Raw genomic sequence first — 17,432 nt, forward strand, 5'->3', positions numbered from 1 at the left:
AACCCTGTCTACCATGCTGTAGGTGACCCTGCCTGAGCAGGGGAGTTGGACTAGATGATCTCCAGAGGTCCCTTCCAACCTTACTGATTCTATGATTCTGTGAAGCCAAGGTCGTGTCCTGGGATAAGGTTCCTGCACGGACACCGCTCACCTCTTCGCGCCTGAGGYGGCTCCCAGTGCTGCTGTGAAAAGGGTTGCTCTGCCACGGGCAAAGAGAAGCAAACAGAGATTAATGCCTCCCCGATCCTGAGGAACATATATCATGTTTCAAGCCAGCTTCCTGTACATGTCCCCAAAACCAACATTTGYGCAGCTTTGAAAAGTGTGTCTATTTTTTCCACTTTTTAAGGAATAGAATTATTCTCCTTACAGATCCAATTTATGATGTGCTTTATACTGTKTGTTACCAGCTCCACTTGTCACATAACCTGTTTTAGTTCACTAAAACTTGACCCTCTCCARTGCCTTTCTGTTCTGTCCCTCCTTTTTGTCTTGGTGTATTTATGCTGCTGTGGAACCACTTTAGCTCCCAGATTAACAAATCATTCTGGAGCTGGTAATTAGCAACAGTTGTGCTAAAAGGAACCATCAAGAATGTTAAATTAGTCCACTTTTAAATGAACTGTGTATGAAATGTTAGATCTCTATTCCCAGGGCAACTGTAAAAGTGCTGCTGGGTCTTTGCTAACAAAGCCAAAATATGGGGGTAGCATGGTTGTAACTGCAGAGACAGTTCTGTGCTCTTGAGGCTATAAATAATGACAGAACATTTACAAAGCAGATGTCAATAGGACTCTTTAAAAAACATTGTTAAAAAAAAAAAAAGTTTCTTTTTCTCCTACTTTCATCTCTGTTCCCAGTTAGATCCCTGCAGTGCTGCTTTCCTGGTTTTTGGTTTTTTGGCTTGGGTTTTTTTTCTTTCCTGGATTTTTTCATATTGAGCTTGGTGAGAAACATAGATGATTGTTATCCATTCTTTGATTTGGAGCATGGCAGCTGGAAAGAGGCTGAGCAGATGGCTGCCCTTAAGTTGACAACAGTTTGGTTCCTACTACTTTGGCARTCCTTACTACTGAAGAAAGTCCTTGAGGACTCACTGGTTTTAGTGCTATAAATGGTTTTTATTGAAATGAAAATTAAATTCCTTTCACTGGGATAGCAGAAGTTTGTCTAGATTCCTGCTTTTACCTGGAGCTTTGAAAATAATATGCTAACCAGACAGGTTCAGTCTTTCAACCTTTTCTCATTCAGAGTGCTGTTGTTAGTATTTGCTTTGTTATTTTAAAATGGTTTTGGCTGCAATCAGCCATCAGATAACAGAAGAAAAGCATGGATTTTGTTTCCCTGTTTCCTTCTGTCTCGCAGGAGGAGAAGCCTCCAGGTTACTGCTGGCGTGAGAAGCACTCCGTTCTCCGAGCGTGTGTCTGCTGGGGCCGTCCCGTGCAGAGCTAGCGGGTCCTCCTAGCTCTGTATTTCATACTAGTCTGCTATCCCCTCCTTACGTAAGGGTGCTGATGATACAGTAGGGCTTTTTATATACAGATCACAATAGCAACTTTTCCTGCTTGCTTCCTCTCTGTCTAAAAGGAAAGTCATATCCATCTGACTCCAGAGCCCTGGAACAATTGGTTCCTTTGTGTCGGCCCCATGCAATTCCCCAGAGTCCCKGCGTTCTCAGAAACGCAGATGTATTAAGGGCGATAGAGCTTCATTGTGCTCAGAAACCATGGTGATGAGCACTCAATAAATAAAGAACAAGAACATTTCCTGGATACTGGAGCAGAGGAGACGGTCCCAAAAGAAAAGCTCACCAGAAAATATTTAAATTTCTCTGATTTCCCRCAGAATTTCTCTGTGATTTCCTCCAAAATAGGGGAAGGGACAAATTAAGATGATGCCGTAGCAAATGTATAAACGTCTGTGTACAGTCTCAGTCTCTTTCCTATGACATCATTCTCAGCACTCTGGTAAAATTATGACAAAAGATTATTTGCAGATCCTTGGTTGTCATTCACATATCTCTAACCTGTGCTAATTATAATAAAGCAGCCTATTTGTTTAAGGTTCTGTACCTTAGGCACTTTTCTGCTATGAAGATACATTGATAAGAATATAGCTTGCTTATTTTTGATCATAGGCTTGAATCTGTGCTCATTTCTCACCAGCATTTCCAATRAGACAAGATTCAAAGTAGTTTAACAACTGCCTAAAAATTCAGAATGAAGTTTAAGTTGTGGTTTTCAGGTCTGTTACAGTAGTGGTAGATGAATACTGTGTAACTTCTGTAAACAAGTGAAACTGAAGGTGAAGATTCTCTAGAAAAAAGAGATCTTCTTGCTCTAAGTATAACTTTTAAGAAAATGCACTTTTTCAGACAGGTGAAATATTAACAGTGTCTTGGTTCAAAATGCTTCTCCCCTTTTCCCCCCTTCCCCCCCTTTCCTTTCCCTTTTTTTTTTCTTTTGAAATTACTGTAAGGTCAAATTTATTGAAATATCTGTTAACAGCCTTTGCTGAAACATATGTTGGGAAATAGTAGAGAGACACTTATCATCCAGAAACGTGATCCCATAGATATCCAAGCAAGACATAATTTCAAGGGAGCTCCATGCAACTGGAGAGTGTTAGGAAAGCAGAGGTGTTAGCTTAGTTGATGAAGCCTAGATGTTATTTCCACTCAGAGATTTTGGACTAGCTATCTAGAAAGTGTTGGCTGTTGAAAGCCTGAGTGATGAGATTCATTCCTGCAGTGCGCACGGATGATGAGGATTCCATGAGGATGTATGACATCAGCCAACAAGAACGCACCAGGGTTTGAAAACTAATGGAGTCCAGAACCCTTCATCCTACTCTGTTGGCACATTGCTTCCCCAGTAGCCTCCCAGCTCAGCTGTTTAGTGTTAAAAGCAATTAACTCACAGAGAGAGATGAACCTAATGGTGTGATAGCCACAAAGAGCAACAGGGGGAGGAACCGGTTCAGGTCACAGAGATCCCAGTGCAGCAGTCAGAGTGCCCTGATCCGTACGCGACCTTTGTATTCCTCTGTCACCAGCTCTTCCTGTTAGAGCTGGGGTGTTCCGAAAGTAACCCTTACTTCTTCRTTAGTGATATGTTTAAAGCAGCAGTTAGATTCATTCCGTCTATAAAACTTCCTTAGTGTGTTTGGTACTTCCCGCTCATCTCCTGTGTTTTGGGTAAKGTAGGAGCACCACAGCTGAAAGATTCTGAGATGCTGGGGTAGTCAGGAAGCTTGAGAAGGAGGATCTAGGTTGCACTGTTAGTTCCTTATGCTGATTCAACTTTTGGATGGATTCCAGGGTTGTCCTGACAGATTCTTACTGTTTGRTTTAGGGTATGTGCTTCAGCAGACTTTGCTAAAAATTGAATTAAATTCTTAAACTTTTTTAAAACTTCATTTTAATCAGGGACCTCTGAAGCTGTGATCAATCATGCCTTTCTGGCCTCATTGAAAATCCAGTCAGTTATATTACACCAGATGCATCAAGTATAAGAAGTGTAGTATTGCACAAAGCTAAAAAACACCACCACCGGGAAATGACTTAGGGAAAAAGTTGTGAATATGACATGGTAATTCTGTGCTTTCGTTAGGGCTTTGCTAGCTGTGATGTATAGCGACAATGTTGCATTCATAACTGATCTCATTAATAAGAGCAAAATTTGGTTAAGTACATTAATCTCTTTAGCTATCTCTCAGAGTTGGCTGGGCCAAATAACACTTCAGTGTTGTAACTGCTCTAAGAACATGCCCACGGCAGGAGGCCCAGGCTTTGCAAGGAGCAGAATAGGCGCTGTCATTCCGATTCCTTTCAGGAATGATATTCCACAGCTCTGTGTTTGTGGAACGTTCATAGAAACTTTCAGTCCAATTAGTTACATACAAGAGGAAGAAAAACAGTAAACTGCTGCAGAGATGAGATAGCTGAACAGATTCCCTCACACCTGTCCTTGATTCCTTATGGATGACTGGGAAATGTGTATTTAAAATTGCCAGCAAACAATTTAACAGAGCTTTTAATACACTTGGTTAAAACCTTGCTGCAGAACCACTTGGGAATCATTTCTGCTGGAATTCATGACATATGTTAGTTGTTTATCTTAGTGGGATATGACTTAAAATGCCAGAACGTTTTGTGTTAAGCAACAACTGAATAAAACAAACACAGCTGTAATACTATGCTTTAAATTGTTAGATTCAAATGTGTGTTATTGATAAAGTAAGCAGTGAGGTGCAGTGGTGTATAGAAAATAAACCCTGTGCATCCATCCAGCAGGCTAAAAAAAAAAAAAAAAAAAAAACATTAGATAAGGACAAAATTGAGCACGAAAACAGACAGGAATAAAGTAAATAATTTATTTCCATCATACCTTTTCAGTCTAAACCACTTATATGTATGGTTTATGGCTACTAATGCAGTAGAAGGCTAAAAAAAAAAAAAAAAAAAAAAAAAAGCCTTTAGATACGTGAGTTAGCAATAGCAGTGTTGTTTGTGAGCTCTGCTGTAAAGATGCAGCTTTTGGAATGCAACCGAAGTGCCTGAAGGCAGAGAGGCACATCCTATTCTTCTTGCATAGCCAGTGAGAGTACAGAAAATGAAATACGATGGCCACAGGTTCTGGTGTAAACCCCAGGAACTTGGCTGGGATTAATTATGGGAGCGCGGAGTTAAGAAGGGTGGAGATTTATGTTTGATTGTTTTTTTGTTTTTTTGAGAAGTCAGCGCAATATTACCAAGCCAGCAACAGTGGCTCTGTAGTTAATTAGGAGCAGGATTTTGTCTTTGCTTATGAACACATTCACGCTGTGGTGTGCTTACGCCTAGTCAGTGGAGACTGGAGAGCTTTTTTGTTTTGTTTGTTTGTTTTTTAACCTTCATGTTATCAATAGGATGTTCTGATGTGTTGCCTGCCCTAAGCAATATATAAGTATGCAGGAGTAGAGCCCGCAACAGTTCTTCCCAGCCGTCCCTGGTGCCTCTCTATTGCTTCAGGTTCATTTCAAATTCTTCAAAATTAAGGTGTTTCATTTTAGTTTGCTGAAATTTTCCAGTTTTTCAAGAGCCATGGAAATGAAAGCCTTCAGCATAATGAAGAAACAAAGTTACCTGACTTTCAGATTGTCGAATGGCATGGTTTCGTGGGCTATCTCAAGCCATTCAAGAGTTCACCATCGCGGACAAGGAAGGGTGGAGTCTCATGCTGCCTGTGTGGAGACGGCAGGCGTCAGATGCAGGATGGAGCAGAGTATGTGCTGGCCTCCTGGAGCAGCACCACAGCTCTGCCCCCTGAGGTAAAGTGGATCCAGTGGGAYTGAGGAAAGAAATTAAAGTCAGCTGATCCTTCTTTATGTTATATAAAGTGATTAAAATTCCGGTTGCAGTAAATGAGGGTAAGTATGCTTTTCTGAAGAAAAGAATTAGAGTAGTGATTTTCAGCAGAATTCTTCTGGTGGTTAAGCAGAGCTAAGATCGTGGAGTAATTTAGGGTGGAAGGGACCTCAGGAGGTCATGGGATCCAGTCCTCCCCCTAAAGCGGGACTGATGCTGTAACAGGCATGACGACAGCAAAGATAGACGATGGCTCCAGAGCTGTTGCTCTTTTGGTCTGGTTCTTCTAAGACCGAGGTACCTACGTTGTTCCTCATGCCAAGAAGTCCTTGTGAGATACGCAGGGCTGAGAYGGGGGGGTCTGTGCTTGCTCCAGTATGTGTCCCCCTCGTGTGGCACCTGGCAATCTACAATTCCCATAGTCCTTTTTAAGGTGGAGAAACCTGGTCAGTGCCTGAGAGCAGTTAGTGTCACCCTTCTCCTTCCTCCAGCCCAAATAGGGTAGAGTGTGCTTCTTCTATTCTTCTACAGGATAACTTTACATTGGCAAAATGAAGCAGGTTTTTGRCCGACCTTTTTTTTAGGTTTCTCTTATACTTGCACTTCCATTCTGATTATCTGGATCTGTTCAAACTAAAGACTTTTTCCCTTTAATATAATTAAGGGTCACTTTAAAATACATCACAACATACTCTCTCTGCCCCCAGTATCTCAGCATTTGGAGATTTAACTCTCCTCAAATTCCTTATGAGTTTGGCTAAGCTATTCCTACATGTGAAAAGTCCTGTTTCTTAATGGTCAAACCAGGTAAAAATCTCTCTGGGGTACTGTGAGGAGAGAAAAACAGCAGCATCATAAAGCCTGCTGTTATGTGATGAGATCTCACATAGTCTGAAGCCATCTGAGGAAGGGAGTTTGTGGCACTCTGCCACACCACTGTGTGGCACACACTTCTCCAGTGACCCTGGGGACTGGACAGGAATGAGCCGTGACTTCTCCCTGTTGATTTCTAAACTGATGGGTCGAGTTGAAGTCTAGTGTTTGGGATCAGAGGAATAAGGAGAGAGCAGGCTGCTGATTCRCAGAGCTCCTGGAGCAGGATCTGATCATCTGGATGGCACATGGATATAGGCTCATCCTTTGACAGATTGCTCAGAGAAGGAGAATAGTGAGACAGCAGAAAGCAGCTCTCATACCTAACTCACCACAAGAGAAATGATTCTCAGCTTTTGCTATTGATACACAAACTCTATTCAGACCCTCTGGCCACAAAGCATAGTGTCCCAGAAGTCTCAGAGGAGACCTCAGTGCAGGGCACTTTCCCTTAAGACATATGGAGACATATGAAAAGTCCTTGAAGGAGATGAAGAATAGCCTCAAAAGTGGACATAGCCAAGGGAGTGCCTCAAAAGATTGCAAGATGAGCTGCAAACTCTTCTTGATCTCGAGGGCCGAGGGCCGGAGGAAACTGGCTGCGAGTGTTAGGCAGTTTAATTCACCGCAGGGGTGTGGTGTCATGAACAAAGAGTGTCAGCTCTAAACTGGCACCCAGCCAGTCCTGGGGACTTAGCAGCCTATAATTCTGGAACACGGTGGGGTGCTATTATCTTCTGAAGCATGACTTCTGAAACGGGGGACTCGCAGCCCTGCTGTGCGCGAGGGACTGAGCAGCAGGCTGGGGTGAGCTCTTGGTAGTGCTGTCAAAGGGGAGTACCGCTGGAYGAAGGACAGGGAGGGTATGCCGTTTTATAGGAGGCCAGCATGGAGTGTCTCAATTTAAGATAGCCAGAAAAAGCGAATTAGGAGTGACTGTGTCCACAGGTGAATTTTAAAGAGTTTTAAAAAAAATTGAAACAAAAGTAGAGAGAGAGGCGACAGTGATGGTTAAGAATAGATGAATAACACTAGCCTCTGCRCTGTGTACTTACATGTCAAGCACTGCTGTTTCTTCATCCTTTTTTTTTCCACTCTGTATGGTGAACTCCACATTCAGTTATACAATGTATTCAATATATTCTGATATATTTGAGTTAGTAATAGCCTTGTACCCGGGACATCCCATTCMATTCCTAACTTGGATCTAGCCATTTTGCTCGCAGATGCAGACAGTATCTTTCTCCACACTTAGKAGAAGACTATCCCTCTTCATTCCCTCCCCCCTGCCCCAAATACTCTGCCAAGTCAAGCCAGAAGTTTTGAGAAATGTGATATGTTTTAGTTCTGGGATATTTCCCTGGATTTATAGTTCATTGTTTTTTCTAAATATTTTGGAGTAATAATACTGAATTTGATATACTCTTCAAGATCTGTTGTCCTGTTCTTTAGAATTAGTAGAGAAACAACTCAGTTTTAGGGGAAGGGAAAAATACCATCTTGTTTCGGTATTTGTATCACTGACTAATATTTCGGTATGGTCCAAGAAGCTTTCATCTGGCTAGACCAAATTTCCTGAAAATGTTGAAAACATATTGGTTCCAAACCTCCCCAAAAACCACATGTTCTAGATAAAGCATGTGTTTTGGAGCTAACATCCTTCTTTCCTCAACTCCAGTATAATCTGGCATTAATAACATTGCACTTCAAAATATTTGAAAAGCATTACATATCTCATACCCAYGTGAATGAAGCAAATACTGTTACACTAGTTCTGTAAATGAAAGAATGGTGTTTCAGAGGTTTGACCAAAGGGGATTTGTTTGATCTTGTCCTTTGAGACAACTTACCAAAGAATGTAGCAGATTCTCCATTGCTTTGGATCTTTTATCTTTGAAGTAACGCTTGAGCTTTTCTTTAATTTCTTTTTTTTTCTTTTTGCCTTAAAATTGGTCAAATAGARACAAAGTGATTGGTGGAAGGCTTGTTAGGTAGGACTTCCTTTATGCTTGATCATCATGATAGTTCTTTTTGATCTTAATTTTTGTAAAAGTTAAAATAAGGCTGGTTATAGGAGGCAATTGTAAAAATTACCTGAATTTGCTGCTATTTTTTGGAAAGCTTCAAGTGACAGAGAACTTYCTTCCTGGAAAGGTGGAAACTTTCAAGATTGGTAGATACTTCCTGGTCAGAGGCTTATATGAAAGATGGAATTTATTATGGATTATGGCAGAATAACAACTRGCTGGTAATAAAACTTGAATCCTGTGACACTCACCTACTACACCGTGGAGCTGGGTTGTTGTAATCTGCTTCGGTTTCTTCTCTCTCTCACTCTCCATTTTGTCTGTTTAGATTCTAGGCTCCTTCAAGACAAAAATCCTTGTGTGCAAATGRGGCCTTGGCTGGGACTTTTATATGCTTCAAGAATGCCATTAATAATGGTTTCCCAACTAATGTCCTGGAACTATACTCAAATCCTGTTAGCTTTCTATTCTCTAGAAGTTACTTGTGGATTTGGGCAGTATTCAGAGCTTTGTCTGAGATTTATCAGGTGGGCTCTTTCTTARACTAGATGATTAACAGGGTTAACATTCCATTTCCATAGCTGTTGAGAACAGTGGTTCTCTTAATATTMTTTTTCCAACTACAACCAAAAGTTCACATTTCAAAGAAAAACTGTAATTTTCTTTGTAGTTCACAAAGATGATACAGTTTTGAAAAAGCATATATTAGGTAAGTTAAGTGGAGCTCATTGCTTCTAATTTTCTCCTAAAAAAAAATGAGGTAGGTGTTTTTTCTTTTTAATGATTTCACCTAGAAGTCACCTCATGCTTATTTTACAAATGAGTATTAAGAGAAACAAGTGAAGTGACATTTTTGGGAGCCACTAACATCTCATAGATCATGAAGATTTTGTCTCTGATTCAGTTTGCCTTTTCAACCTGAGATGAAGATTAATTTCTCAGTACCTCTGTTTTTCCCCCTATAGAAGGCAGAAAGGGGATGGTCATGTGGAGAGCYCTGTGTCCACTCTCACAGGGGCTGATACGAACAGTTCAGTTGTATTATGTGGTCTTACTTACCTCCCAAACAAGAACTGTGCTTAGGCAAGAAGACTGACAGTCTGCCACAGTAACTCTGGGCTAGGAAAATGGAAAAGGAATGTCATACTAATCCCAGGAGCAAGCAGTGAAAATAGAGTGAATTCTGAAAATGRGTTGCTGCGGTCTATAGATGAATATAGATGACATTACAGTTCTTGTAGCGTATCTCTTCTTATCTGATTTCTGAGGTAAATGTAAGTCACCTTAAAGACATCAGTAGATTTTCTTTGATTTGTTTCAACATGGTTAAATGTATCTAATCACCTGGCAGATATACCAGATATGGTCCAGGTACCTCTCTGTGCAGACTGTTCTTAGGACCGTCTTGGTGCTCTGCAAAGAGCAAATCTAAACTTGTAATTACATCTGAAGTGTAAAGGGCTGGTATTTCATAACTTTCTCACACCTACCTTGGAGGCAGTCGGATATTTAACCTCTCCAAGTTTTGCTGTAAAGCATAACTCTATTCTCCCCTCACCCTGGAAACACTTTGCTGTGAATTTAATGTGAATGCTGGTAGAGTACATTAATAAAGCTTGCTGACATTGTTCTGCTCTTTGCAGTTGAAAATTGGAGAAAATTCAGCAGCTTTCTCAGGTACTAATCCTTTGCTTGACAGATTCCTATCATGACAACTTTTTGCTGGTTTTATATGAAGCACACATAATTACAAAGATCTGTTCCCGTCAGTAAAGTCAGTTTGAACTGTTTTGAAGGAATTTGAACTATTTCTTGTTAATCCACACACATAACTAATAAGTGAACACAGTGTTTTTTAATATCCTATATATATCAGCACATGTCCTGAAGAAGTTTTTGATGTTTTTGCATTTATTGTAAATCATAGCAGTGTGTAGCATGCAGAAAGTAAAATCAGAAAAGAAATATAAGCTATATTAATCTTTATAAGAGAAAGCATGTCAAATGTAGTATCTTTGAGTTGTGTTGTCATCTGTTTTTTTCCTGAAAACTTTGGCAATTATCCAGCAGATGGTAGGTCTGCAGAGCTGGGAGTTAGAAYCTGTTCTCTGAAGCTCAGTAAGGTGTCTTCTGCTGCTTACTGTGCCACAGGTGCTGTTTTATACAGCAAAATCTCWTATATTGCAAATATTTTCTTTAACTTAGAAGAAGGGTTTACAGCTGAACTGGCTCATTGCTAAAACTTATGGCCATAATAATTCTGCTTGAAGAAGTGATTTGGTGTTGCTTTGAGTTACAGTGGAGGTGTATCCCACTTCCACAGAACCCAGCTGTCTCTGCAAGCAGAAGGCTTTGAGAGTGGGGTTTTTGATTTGGCTTGTGGTATTTGCTATCATCTAGAGCTGTGTTTTCCTGCATATAACTTTCTCTCAAAGTTTTACAACTGTTGCTGATTTTATATTCCCTCCTTCTCTGTTATCATTCTTTCTTGTTTTCAAAACAGGTGTGGAAAACTAGTTTTTAAAGAACTCAAGATCTTGGGCTGTTTAAAGCCAGAGTCTTCAAAAGCCCAGTGTGCAGTTCTGCTACTCTTGCACCTTTCTGGGGGGAGATCATGTCTTTTGAGCAAAGAACTCAGCTGGCAGATAACAAAGCTGCTATCAATCATTATAGCCAGAGCTGGTGAGCTTTTTTCTAAAGGAAATGAAATGAAAATTTATAAATTATTATTATAAATTGTAGAAGATCAAGTAGCAAGTTTAAACATTTCAGATGAGTTTAGCAGCCTGCTTGGTAGTTTTGAAATTATGGCTTTCAATAAGAGTAGGCAAAAAAACCCTAACTACTTTTCAAAGGGATTGATGAATTTTTGAGAGACTTTAAGGAGCTCACATGATGCCAGAGAATTCTGCTTTGAGCCAGAGGATGCCCTCCAGATCTTTGTTCCACAGTCTCTCCATTCAGGAAGTGAGAAAAAGCCTTCTAAGTTCCAGCTTAACTGTCTTTGTGACTTACACATGATGTGTGCCAGAGCTGTCCTRTAAGCCTTAATAGGTCATCTTCCTCCCTGACTGCTCTCCAGTAGTGTTCACAGCAGTACTCATGTCTTTCTCAGGATGGACAGTCTTGACTGCTAACCAGACAGCCAGACAGACTCTTCTTTCTTGTTTTCTGAAGATAAGCAGTCCAGTCATGTCTATTTGACCTTTGCAGGAGTTATTCTGTCATCTTGTTTTCATTTAAATCAGTCATTTTGTATGATCAAGATTGAATTAATTCCTCCAGATTTTTCACCCCTGTTTACAAAGTGGTTCAGTATTTCCCTCTCTGCTGGAAATACTTTCACTGATAATTTGTAGGACTGTATTTCCCTCTTTTCTGGCTGTATTGCAGAAAATCATTGCATACACACTGTTCTCCTTAGTTCCAGCTGACCAGCTCCACCATACAGCAGAAACGTTTATTACTCCCTATGTCTAATTTATGGGGCTGTACATTTTGTATGACTGAGTCTCACTCCATGCTTATTACCATATTCTTCAAAGCCATATAGTTTTTCCTCTGTACTATTCCAGTTCCCCTGTGTTAACAGTTCCTCTCAGCTTCCTTTCCTGTGCCAAGAAGAGTTAAATAGAAGGGTTAAATAGAGCTGATAACTCCTCCAAGGAGGGAGTACAAGCATAAATTTAATTTCAGATGAAAAACAAGAAGAAAAGAAAAAGAAGAATGTTCCCTAAATCTTGGCATATATCTTGACCTTAAACACAAGGAGAAAGCATATGGAATGGAAGGAGAAGCTAGTTGAGATACCATGAAAAAGTACAAAAATATGACACAAAGGGGTGTGGAGAAGATTTTCCATGCTTTAGTAGCTATTGCATTTATAAAGAAGCAATCAGGACCATAATCTTGATCTCTGATRTGGACAGAATAGATCCTAGTGAAAATGTATAAAGAACAGAGGTGATGTCAGAAAACTGATGAAAAGTAAACTCAAGGCTAAGTGTATAAAGAAGGCAAAAAGAGGAATTGTGAACAACTGAATCGGGTTACTCTCGGTTCCCACCCAAGCTGGAAGGAATCACCAGATGCACTGCTGTAAGCAGCTAAAAGGCAAAGGAAAGGTCAGGAACAGATGATAATAGTTTTTTGAAGAGCTTGTCAAGTCAAACTAGTTTCCTTCCACAGCAAGATGGCAAGTCTTTTGGACTGAGGAGAAGCAGTGACTATCAAGTACTTTGTTTTTAATACAGCTTTGGATACAATAGAGAAACTTGGTGTAAATAGGCCCATAAAAATGAGGTCATGAATTGCCAAATAACCATACCTGGAAGGCARTCTTCAGCAGTTCACTGTTAAAATACAAGGATACAACTTTCTTGATCCAGAACAGGTGTTATTAATACTATTCGTTAACAGCCTGAACAAGCCATTTTARACAATGTCTATTAAATTTTTAGTCAGGAGGGACTTGCAAGTGTACTGAAGAGCCACAATGGAATTAAACGTTATATAGACGAATTGGAGAAAAGACTGAAAATGAAAGTGCAATATCCTACACTCCTTCCCACTAAGTTTTTCCAAGGTTAATCAACTGCATAAAGATAAAGTGGAGGGACCTGCTAATCGTTGTGTTGAAAAAGGTCACGTGCTGTATTGAGTCAAAACTTGAATGTAAGTGGATGTCATCAAGTATTGAGGAAAAATGAAAATGAAATACTGAAATGTATGGACAGGACTTTAGCCTAGAAGATATATGTTAGCATTAATGAGACCTCATCTAGAGGACTGGGTCTAGTTTGAGCCACCAAAGTTCTGGAAATGTATTGATCAAAAAGCAACAGAAGRCATGTAGGAGACTACTATTAAAGATCAAAAATCAGGAATGGGCACATGGGATGAAGGATTGAATGGACTTTGGTGGTTTAGCCTGGAGAAGATGACTGAGTGGGAAGATGGATCTTCAGTTACAGAGGTCTCCTGCAAGGAGGAAGTAGGGAAATAATTTCAGTGTCCCTGGCATGTGAAGAAGGATGATAAAATTGAAGTTAGGGAGATTTAAGTTGGACACTGTGAGAAGTTTCAAGAGTGATGGTGGATTTCCTCTGAAGGCTTCATCTATGGAGGGCCTAGAGAACAAGATAGGCAAATGCTTGTTAAGAATAATCTAAATGTAGTTGATCTTGCTTAATATGTTATCAATTATCATTTTCTATATGCTTCCATATTAAAATATCTTTGAAGAAAGTATTAAAGAATTACTACAGAAACATGGAACTCATGTTATTGCTTGTGCAAATACCTGTGAAAACATCTTAATGTTTTTCATGAAATGATATTTAGCTCCTTTGGCAAAAATAACTTGGAAGATAAGTGGATCTGGGTCTATTTTAAATACAAGAATTATTTGTTTCTCTTCCAGTGATGATTCTGTGTGTGTGTGTGTGTATCTAGGAGGAATTGCCACTCTCTCTTGTAAAAGTCCACATGCTTTAAATAAATTGCCTAGCATTTTTTGTTGTTTTTTAATACAGAAACAGTACAGGCTGATTTTGCTGCTCATACATTTTCTGTTGCTTATTGCTAATAGATAAAACTAGATAACAGAAGAGTAATATGCATTAAACCATTGCAGCATTTAACTGATTTTATTGTTTAAACAGTGAGTGTGGCCTTAGCAAAGTATGACAGAAAGGATTTGTTCCTCTTTACGTAGATGTTGGGCTAGTGTATATACCAAGTAAAGTGCTCAAGCCGTGCGCTTTGGTGCCCTTCATCTTGGAGGGCCTGTGTATATGCATTGCAGTGGAGCTCTGCTGCCCAAACTCAGTGCGAGACTTCGTTACCATGTTGGAGTAAATTTAGAGAAATCAGATGAGTTTACCATTTTAAGCAAAAATTAGGCAAATTCTGTCTTGTGTTGTATCAAATGAATCTTACAGCTCTCTGCTACAATTAAATTATCCACCCCTTCCTATTGGGAGATGAACAGATGCAAACCCCAGAGACTCGGAAGCTCCCAAGGCTAATAATATTGTGTTTTTTCATGTCAGAAGTATTTTTGTGTTTGTCGAAAGATTCACTTGCACAGCCGTAACATCTCTCGCTGCCGTGCCTGGAACAGATGCGTGTGTTGTAATATAGACTGTGAACATTGACATCACATGTGGTTCTCATTCGTCCCATTCATCTTTGAAGCTAATTGGTTCCATCCATTTCAAATCTGTTTGGCTCGCCGCAGTTATTTGTACTTTCACTCTGGTTATAGCGCTAATGGTGCGATATATATAACATGAAATAAATTCTCGTGACTCCAAGGTCTGAAGAGACATATACACAGCACTCACGTTTTGCTTGGCCTTTTTTTTTTTTAATTACAATCCCAGATGATCTTTTCTTTTCTCTGAAAGTGTGATTAACTAGCTGGTGCTTAAATGAGGGCCCATAGAGATGCCAGTGCATCATTGCTAATTCTGCATTGCAGGAAGTGTCAGAGCTCGGAAAACACAAAAAGAGGAGCCTTCTGGTGTTTGCAAAGCATGAAAGGTTTTACAGTTCATCTCTTYATGCTGGACCCGACGTTTCGTTTCGCTATTAGTGAAATATTAGTTGTTAGCATTACTAGAAACCTATGCRATATCTCATCTACATGTTTAATGTTTTGAATATATGAAGTTAAAATAATTAATGTTTATATAATACCAGAAATTTCAGATCATACCATAATATGATGTATGGAAATCAGTACTCCTCTTGAAAAGACATGAATAAGGTTTCTGGATATTTCTGTAATTTTTCTCTTCTTTCTTTTAACCAGTAAKGGGAACAGGTCATGGCACTTCCCTGCTAGTTTCTAATTTGTCTTTCGCTACCGTTGCTGGCTCAGGACGTGCTCCTTACCTTCCGCGTGCAGAAGCGCTGTAGTCCTCCATCAGAGGTGCAGCGTGGTCAGTGCTCGGGGAGCCCTCGGGGGCGCGTGGCAAGCGGAGCCAGTCGTGCCGGGAAGGCAGCGCGGATCTCTGACGGCGTTCTCCTCGCCCACCTTGGATGAGAGCGGGCGGAGAGCCATAGCTAAAAAGGATGATTGAATTGCTGCGTCTGCACTCTAGAGTCTGACTAAATATTGTCCCAAATACAAGTTAAAAGGTGCACTTTTCTGTTCCATGGGRCTTTGATATTGGAGGAGATGAGTCCTGAATTAAACTGTTTTAGAAGCAGAGTTATGCTGGGGTATGTTCCCCACCAGACCTTGTAAATACACCTCATGCCTTTTTCTCTACTTCCCTGCAAGAGGACTAGTAAATAGATCCTCTTACAAAATTGATTTGTTTTTTCCCGATACGTGCCTCCTTGTAAAGATTATTTCAATCCTCAATATATGTTCAAACCCAGATTTTGGGCACATTTGACTGATAAACCATTTTCCCTCTCTGGCAAGTTAGTGTCTGGGGATTTTTGCAGTTTACTTCTAATCCCTGATCTATTTTTGAGGAAGCAGTGGCGCATGTCTTGCACTTCAATTTCCACTGGTATTTTGATGCTCAAAAMGTCCTGTAGTTTCTCAATTTTACTATAAATATTTTCAGTACTTGCTTTGGGAGGCCTGTATTTCCAATGTTTAACCCAGTTTATACTAATTCTTCTTTTTTAATTATTATTTTATTATTACTTTCAAACACCTTGGCTTGCAGGCATTTGACTTARTGCTTTCCCCAGCACGCAGAGTCATGTGAACTTCCTTTTGACCAGTACTAGTGGCAGAGCAAAGCATGTCAGCTCTAAACCACCAGTTCTCAAGCTTMACCTCTGTAAGCTGATGTATTTATTTTGTAAACAGATTGGTGGTCTGGTTTTGTGATTGAACTGAGGAAAAAAAATACTGTCTTGTAGCAAATTATTAATGGTAGTCACCCCACTTGTCCCAAGGCCGTCCTAGGGAGCAGCCCGCTTGCAGGGCTTGGCCGCTCTCCGAGGAGCTGTCCGGTGATGACCGCCACGCTGAGCAGTGCACTGGCAGTATTTTTCTTCACCTTTTCAACAGCAATTGCAGATGTAACTAGATTTTAATTTTACACTTTTGTGAGTTTTTTTTTAACTATTTCCTTATGTTAAAAACTTTTCCTTACACTGTCCACTGCAACATCTTACTGGCCTATTAAAATTCAAAGCTTTTTTATGATGTAGGAAACAGATTTTAGAAGAATTCTCTCTCCTGTCATTTRCTTGCCTAGAAAGAAGAAAGATAAAGTTACTTTTACAAGTCCATCATAGAGGAAAAGAGAAGAGCTTAGATTTTTAAAAGTTTCTTTAGTGCATACTGGGCTGCTGGAGTTAGGATTAATAGCGTATAAGATTCATATATCATTACTTAGACTATCCATTATCCATTATCCATTATTATTTGGTGATTATTGATGGTAGTGGGGAATTTTTATTATTTCAGATGAAGTGGTCACTGAATTTCACTAGCTTTCTTTTTTCTTTCTAGGTCCAAGTTCAGTTAAGAACAAGAAAAAGGGTAAGTTTGAATTTTAATTTAATTTTACTRTAATGATTCCTTTCCGTGCCTGTTGAACTACCCCAGCTATGCTTCTCTGTGATCAACGTGAAGGAGGGAACAAACGCCCTTTCACCCCTCCGCGAATGGCAAGGGTTAGCAAGAGCCGAATGCGTTTTTGGACGGGAGGATATCCGTGCTCCCACGTTCCCTCCTTGCYGTGGCAGGATTGCGTTAGCCAGCAGGGCCTCAGGAGGATGGGTGTTCACGGAGCTTTTCCTTGAAAGCTAATTACGTTGTGTGGACGGGCATGCTGAACCCTAAGGTGCTGTAGTTTGGCAGCTGGGTGGAATTGAGTCTTGTGCTAGGTCTCSTGAGCTGCTTGCTCTTTGCCAGGCTGTCTGCAGTGAAACAATGTTAATTTTTGTCTGACTCTTCTGCTATGGATCTGTCTTTTTAGCAAGCCCATCAGCAGGTTGGTGTCTCGTTCAAACCCTCTGAATTAAATACACTCCGCGTGTGACTTCTGGATGCTTATTGAATTCAGAAGTGGAATTTTATGTATCCTTTCAGAGTGTTGGTCAGTCCACAGATTTTTGACTTTCTTACCATGTTCTTCAAGCTGTTTGGAATGTGTAAGTGATTATTTTTGAAAATGCTTATCAATGAATTGGGTTATTTGGTACAT

The 17,432-nt window shown here is 40.1% G+C and overlaps 1 protein-coding gene across 1 annotated transcript in view; it reads left to right on the forward strand.

Moving 5' to 3' along the window:
- EDA (ectodysplasin A) overlaps nucleotides 1-17,432 on the forward strand; it is a 95,012-nt gene that overhangs the window by 59,077 nt on the left and 18,503 nt on the right. The window contains exon 3 of the mRNA XM_085325998.1: nucleotides 16,736-16,765. Within this exon, the coding sequence (XP_085182124.1) occupies nucleotides 16,736-16,765 (30 nt within the window). The remainder of the gene's footprint in view (nucleotides 1-16,735; nucleotides 16,766-17,432) is intronic.

Source organism: Rhea americana, unplaced genomic scaffold (genome assembly GCF_003343005.1).
Source record: "Rhea americana isolate MKP2758 unplaced genomic scaffold, rheAme1 scaffold_125, whole genome shotgun sequence".
Taxonomy (NCBI): Eukaryota; Metazoa; Chordata; class Aves; order Rheiformes; family Rheidae; genus Rhea; species Rhea americana.